This window comes from Gobio gobio (assembly GCF_949357685.1).
Source record: "Gobio gobio genome assembly, chromosome: 10".
In the NCBI taxonomy this organism is placed as follows: Eukaryota; Metazoa; Chordata; class Actinopteri; order Cypriniformes; family Gobionidae; genus Gobio; species Gobio gobio.
Genome location: NC_137116.1, coordinates 37,143,325 through 37,150,703, shown reverse-complemented (window position 1 = coordinate 37,150,703; position 7,379 = coordinate 37,143,325). Strand labels below are relative to the sequence as shown.

Here is a 7,379-nt window from a genome sequence, read left to right as displayed (position 1 = left end):
TACACAGGAAAGCAGTCCAAACAGGCAAACAAGGGCAAAGGATTATGGGTAATGTAGTTTATGATGAAGTGACAAGTCCGGGGTGGAGTGCCCTCAGGTGGTAATCAGGGGCACTCTCACTGGTGATTGTGACACTTATATAAATACAAATTATACAACTTTTACTTTCACTTGTTTCCAAGCTGGTAAACTAAAAAATTGCGCATCATTTGAGATACGTTTTCCTCGCAGGTCGCGAGAGCGGTTATAGCAGTCCATAACACAGCAAGCGTTCAGCATTCTAATGTGTTTTTAACTGTAGGTATAATACAAGTTTTAACGTCTACCTCCACTACTGCTCATTCTCTAATGTGGTGTCTGTGTCCTTAAGTCCACGAATGCATTGCGTTGCTGACGCAGCCAAAGTAGCTGTCAATGTCTTTTCAATGTCTAACTTTTTCTCGACGACGTGTGTCTGATTATAGCAATGTTTTTTCCAGAGACTACAGAGAACAGTGTCTGATTCACAAAACATAAATATGCTGATATTCAGCCTTGCTTGTTGTGTACAAAGTTGATGATTTAATGTATAAGACATAATAAATTATATACAAGACAAAGAAGCCACAGCGTTAGTCGAATAGTGACAGTTGGCCTTAATACTCCCAAACAAACACACACACACACACACACACATATTTCTACCTACTCATTTTGATTGTGCACTATGTTGGCAAACTATTTTTTTCTGATTTAAAAGAGGATGAGATTATACAGTAACCTTTTAAAGGGAAGCAATTATCTCAAGCTATTAGGTGAACAGGTAGTTGATGAAAAGGGCAGATGCCAGATAAACTTAATTCCTGTTTTGTTTGACGTCTTTGAATAATGACCATTGTCCGGGGCAACACTGTTTAACTGATTGCTCATCTGGGCAAAAAGTCTTACATAGTGGTGATACTTTAATATCTCTGGTATCACTATGCTTTCTTACTTGTCATGCAAATGCAAGTTAGAACAGATAACTGGCGCCATCTTGAGTCTCCAGGTGAAAAAGACGTTGCTCAGAAGAATAAGGATGAGAGAGAATTTAAGAGGAAGACATGTAACTGGGATTTTAACTGGGGGGGGTTAATAATGCATATTAATAGTCTAATGTTACAGTGTTTGTCTTTGTAGCGGCTGGACATTTTAGACACACAATTATTTGTTATATTTAACATTTACTAATCTAAAATACCCTTCACCTAACAAAACAAACCATGTAAGAGTTCTAAGGCATTGCCCCCAAAGAGCAACTATAACAACACCCCAAATTCAGCTAACACCAGACCTCTGATTAATGTGGTAACAAAGATTAGACTGGTTTAAAACTCAAATTAATATCGAATTTCACTTTAAATTCACTTTGAAACAGACAAATGTACTCCTTTTCTATACAGTCCATCCTAATCCTATACCCTCTAAATATAATCACTTGAGATCTGTACAATCATTATTATAGACACACTCTAATGTGAAGATGATGCTGATCTAGAAGTCTTCAAAGGACCCCTACGTTTGTGCTAGGCTGCGGCCTTGTCTTTCCAATTATCAAAGATCCTCTGACTCAAATTGGTTCTCTCTCATCAAGACAACTCAAGCAAAGAAAAACTGGAGCCCCAACAAATTCCACCCGGACACTTTTATTCAAATGGGTCATGGGTGAGACATGCAAGTACTTAGTCTCATTATTCGATACATTAAGTTTCCCTTAACTCTTTTAAAGAAGGATACATTAGAAACTTGTTTTGCTCAAGGCTGTTGATCTGCTGAATTTCAAACAATGCTGTAACTTCTTGCTTTCCTGTATTCTGCTTCAGCTCTCTTTCCATTGCTAAACTGTATGCATGTGTGCGCACTACATGAAAGATCATTTTCAAAAATCCATAATAGGGGCACTTTAAAATCAAGATTTTCATCAAGATGTGCTTATATTTATTTACAAGGTAAGTGTGAGGTTCCTGACCATGTTGCATGTCTAGGTTAATGACATTTGCTCTGATTTTCTTTAAGAACTCTTTATTAGTCACAAAAGCATAAAAACATAGAAATACAAATATACCCATAAAAATAATCAGTCAGTAGAAAAGTTTTACATATAAAACCCACAATTCTGTATTTTTCCTCAGCTGCTCTAAACTAATTAATTTCACAACAATCTATACACTAATGAAACATTTACATATTTCCTTGCATTGAATATTTTTTTCGTTTAACAGAAACATTTTCTTTCAGATTTATTCCAATGCTTGTTAGTTGCAAAACAAATGTGAATAAGTTATTTTTAGAGAATGGTTACTGACTGAGATCACGACTAGTAATATAACTGCTGTACCTCTTACTGCTGCTGCATATTCATTGTAACATAAAGCTTTACTGTAAATCTCTGAACAGTCATCTTAAAGAGATTGTTATGAAAGTAGGGGTTGAGTGGGGTTCTCATTTGCAATCTCATTCTGTTGTTCTCTCTGAATCTCTATACTGCTCTCGCTTTGACTCTCACTATGAATCTCGTCATAGCCTTTGCTCAACCCGATGGCAGAAAACCTCTTTCTCCTTTTCATTATAAACACCATTCCTATGACCACAAGAGCAACCAGAACCATTACACCAATGGCTACTCCAGTCTTTTCTCCTCCGGACATCTGAGAAGAAGACCCATCAAACATTGATGCCATTTGGTTAATCTCACCAGGCTTTGCCAGTCGCCACATCTTAGTTTGTCCAACTCTCAACCAAGAATGATCACCTTCTGTCATTACAGCCACAGTATTTGTGGCAATCATACTGACCATTGGTGGTCTTGTGAATGGTGGGAGGCGGATAGGCTTTAAATGACCACCAGTGAACACACCGGACTGGACACAGTACAGTACCTGACAGCCATCACTAATGGCAGCAAGATGTTGGCTGAACTGAGGTGGGCAACGAGTTTGACCCTTTGCAAGAGGGTTTCCAGATTGGCAGCTGAAGAAACCAGCAAAAGGCACAGAGAATCTTGTTGCGGCCTCATAATCATTACTCAAACAAGCCATCATGCCATTAGATAAAAAGTGTTGAGGAAAGTAGTTTGGCGGACAGCCGTTAGATTTGGTCAATGGGTTTTGCATGGCTGGTCCAAATAGACCTCCAAAGAGGTATCCAGAGTACTCAGGGGTTTTCTGAGTAGAGGAACACCAGTAGGTTTCAACTTTTGCACGACGGACACGGTAAGCATCACCACAAGTTTGGTCACAACAAGTAGACAACCATAAGAAACCACATTTGCGGCAGTGGTGTTGGCATTCATAATGATTATAACCTCTTTCTACTGTCTCGGAGCGTAATAAGGTGGTGTTGTACTGTGGAGGGCAAGAATAATCACCAGTGGCTGGGTTTTTCTGTGCTGTCTCATCACAGATGGCATTTCCATCTGATGTCAATGGAGTGCATTTTTGGTAAATGCCACCAAAGCTAAGATTGGTGACTGGACCTTCACAGGAAGCATCATCTACATTTGCCTGAAAGTTGAAATTTGGGGAATCTGGACTTACGCAACCAGGAATGGTGTTGATTTTATAATATTGCTCTGCAGCCTTACGAACTGACGAAGCCATTTTGTTTACTGTTGGTGTTGGGAGGTCTGGGAATGTGGATGGATTAAGAAAATAGTGCAGAGGCAGCCCAGAGCGGTCAATAGCCACCAGATTATTGGGCGTACTCTCTTGCCACTTCTGCAGAGTGATGCCTGGGTAGAATAAAGCTCCGCCATGGCTCTGCATTAAAGAATATGTGATGTTACCCTGATAACCACTGGTTTGAGAGGTTTGTTGGGATGTATTGGCACCAATATCAAATTTAACTTTGTCAAAGAAGTTAAAGCCTGCTGATGCAGAAACAGAAGACTTGTCTGACTGGCTGTTAGAGACATAAGACATTTTTAAATAGTCCTCTTGCACCAAAGTAGCACCAGCATCAACACTTGTGATGACATGAGTACCATAGTCAAGTATAAGTTTCTCTGATAGGTAAGTTGCTTGACGTGTTTGATTGTTCTCAATAGCGTCTGCAATTTCCTCTGCCTGCCGAGCAAAGCGGGAGTCCAAAGTGAAGTCAGGATACGCTTTTACTGTGTACAGATGGTTACGGACCTGAGGAACAAATATTTGATATAAGAAAATGAAGGATTGGCAGTAAGCATTGTAATTGACTATATTTCATCATTTGTTTTAAACAATGTTTTTTATTTGCAGAATATTTCATTTATTTGATTTATTTTGGTATTAGAATTGGAATTTATATTTTATGTTGCCATATAGTGCAGGGTATTCAAAATAACTTTTTCCCTGGTTTATGTACTGTAGAATTACTTCAAAATCTTATGTATTTGTCCTGCTTATCAATACAGTCCATACAACTCTGAGTATGACGTTTTTTGCTTTTGTACCTACTTGAACTCGTGCTGTTACAGAACTTTCTTTCACTTGGTGAGTTTTCATGCGCTGGTTTTCTGTGGAGAATTTTGCATTGAGCACCGAAGAGTAGGAAATGTCAGCATTAATGGAGCTTGAAGTGGAGCTTTTTTGTTCCAGCCATGACGTGATGATCTCAGAGTTTGTTTCCACTCCACTCACTTTCTGTGGAATGACAAAGACTTCATCTGGAATGAGATAGACACCATCTTCTGTGGTCTGACACTGGGAATAGCTCAGATTCATCACCCGGCCCATGTCTATGTTGCGCAGGTTATCCCAGCCTCCACCTGGTAGAACCTCCAGTGCTGTCAAACTTGAGTTTTTGCGGCACAAACGAAGTCCATTACTGGGACGAATGAGAGGATGAAGGTTGCAGACGTTGATAAAACAGCAGAGCATCAGCAGACACAATGCTCTTGACTCCATGATCGCCAGTGGCATGTTTCACACTACCTTGCAGTAATGTGAGCTTCGATAAAATATGTGGCAGATTTTTGCAAATTTGGTTCCTTAATAAAGCCACTTCTCAGTTTCACATTCGTCAGAAAGTCATGAGACCATGAGCTTCCTCTTCATGGGTTGGCTATACCTTGAAGACACAAACAGACAAAATAACCTTCAACCTATTTTTAAACGTTTAGCTGAAGGACAGTTTTATAGGCTGAATAAAATAATTATTTTAGTTGTGAATTTGACCTGTTCGTTGGTAAATGCATCTATGCAGTTCCTCACATTTTTCTGGGTCTTTAATGTCCAATCCTTTTTGATAATGTAGGTTTTTTTTTTGACCATTCATTTCAAAAAGAGGAAGTGACATTCTTTGCTGCTTCTTGTTTTAGAAGAGTATGGCATTAGTAGGCCTTTTCAAATCCTCTTCAATATAGGAAACATTCAAAAACTGCTGTGAGTGTAGATCATGAACGCCCCAACAGGTTTCGTCGTATTACTTTTTGTACCATATGGTGCCACAGTTTTATGTTATTATGTCAAAGTACTTAAACACCGCAATGAATGAACTCTCCACAAAATTGCAAACTAACTATTCAGCTTTGAGGTTTGTATTCTATGTATTTAACATGTGATGTGTACATTCTGTGTTGAACAAAAATACATTTGCAAGCCATAATTTACCAAACTATGCAGCAAAAGATATTGGTTGAAGGGTCCAAAGTACTTTTGAATGCTCAAAGCCTGACTGCACCTTAAAGGGGTCATAGAATGACATTTTTGTACAAGTTAATATGATTCTTTAGTGTCTAAATGAAAAGTTTGTAATATACTTTAATTAAAAATTCTCATTAGTATTGTAAGAAAACACTCAATTTACCTGGTCAAAACCAGCTCAGTTTTCAGCAAGTCATTTCAGTGTATGTGACTTTAAATGATAATGAGCTTTCCCGCCCCCTCTGCTCTGTGGGGCGTTCTCTTTCAAGCATACGTTTCGGTGTCTCACTATGGGATACGCCCCTTCCGCGTATTCCTCAGAAGCCCTATTACATTACGCCAGCCCCAATTGGCTGGCAGACGTGACGTTGTGTCTGGGAGTGGCCTCCCCCTCCCTCAGTATAAAAGGGGCAGCACAACGTCACAACGACATTCAAAAACCTCTTCTCGCTTCACACCAGAAGCCTGGAAGCCTACCTTTTCAAAGAACAAACTTCTGGACGAACCACTGGCCACCACGCCGTTTTTCGTCTGGCTCCTTCAATTTGCATTCCAGCCGATTGCAAGGATTGTTCGATACAACGATGGCCGCAGCAATGCAAACCATCCCGGCTAGTGAGGGAGATTCTGTGCGACTGTGTTCATAAGGGAACAAAATTTCATGCAAGGACACACACCAGGTCTGCTCTGCATGTCTCGGGCTGAAACATGCCCAATTGGCGATCGAGAACCCCGGCTCCTGTGAACACTGCGCACGCTTCACCATGAAGAGCCTTCGCCGCAGGCTAGCACGCCAAGCTAGCCTGTCAGGCCAAGATCCCCTCATGTCACCTAGCCCTGTTCCAGCTGCCACTCCGCAGGTAACCATTCCTGCAGTAGAGCTGCCCACCACGGCAGTTCTGTCCTGGAGTGAAGAGCTTGACGCGTGCGTCCCTCTGCCTGGTGTGCTCAGCACGGACGAGGATGAGGACGCGCTCGATTTCGAGGAAGAGGGACAATCCGATTATCTTCTCTCTGAGGAAGAGGAAGATTTCGAGGACTCCCCCTTTCTTCCCCCTGCGCACTCGGCACGACTCCTCGTCGCGGCGGGATCCACGGAAGAGGCGGGCGGGGCACCATCCTCTCCGCTTCTGAGTGTTGATCTGCAAGATGTGTGCAAACGCGCTGCAGATAAACTAAATATTCCGTGGCCGACCGTGGTAGCAGAGACTGCAAAGTCTCGCTATGAGGGCAAGAGGCTGCCGAGAGCGAAACGGGCAGCACGACAGCTCCTTCCAGTATTTCCAGAGCTGCTGGAGGAGGTTGCGGTGACATGGAAGGACAAACCATTCACAAGCAAGATGCCCGTGCAGGGAGGATCCGCTCTTGATGTGGAAGGGATGGAGAAGGATGGCCTTCTCCGAATGCCCCCCATGGAGCCACTAGTTGCCGCGCACTTACACCCAAAGCGTACGGCGCTGCAAATCCGACTTTACCATCCAAAGCGGACAGATTCCAGTCGAGCATGACGGAGCGCGCTTACAAGGCAGTCGCTCTCTCCGTCAGGGCTCTGAACGCGATCTCTATGCTTACCGCATACCAAGCTGAGCTGCAGGACGAAGTGTCGACCATGCCAGGTCAGACACATTGGGAAGAGATCTGTGTCGTTACGGATCTCTCTCTACGTCTTCAGAGATGCGCGGTTCAAGCCGCGGGCAAGGCCATGGCCACGATGGTAATTCAGGAGAGAGGAAGATGGCT

At 42.1% G+C, this 7,379-nt stretch overlaps 1 protein-coding gene across 1 annotated transcript; it reads right to left on the bottom strand.

Annotated features, from left to right (window-relative positions):
* Positions 1–1,644: 1,644 nt before the first annotated feature.
* Positions 1,645–4,963, bottom strand: mpeg1.1 (macrophage expressed 1, tandem duplicate 1). The gene is made up of 2 exons (XM_079826287.1): positions 4,452–4,963; positions 1,645–4,151 (listed from the first exon to the last, which is right to left on the bottom strand). Exons 1-2 carry the CDS (start codon positions 4,914–4,916, stop codon positions 2,433–2,435), a joined length of 2,184 nt encoding a protein of 727 aa, XP_079682413.1. The 5' UTR covers positions 4,917–4,963; the 3' UTR covers positions 1,645–2,432.
* Between the last annotated feature and the right edge of the window lie 2,416 nt (positions 4,964–7,379).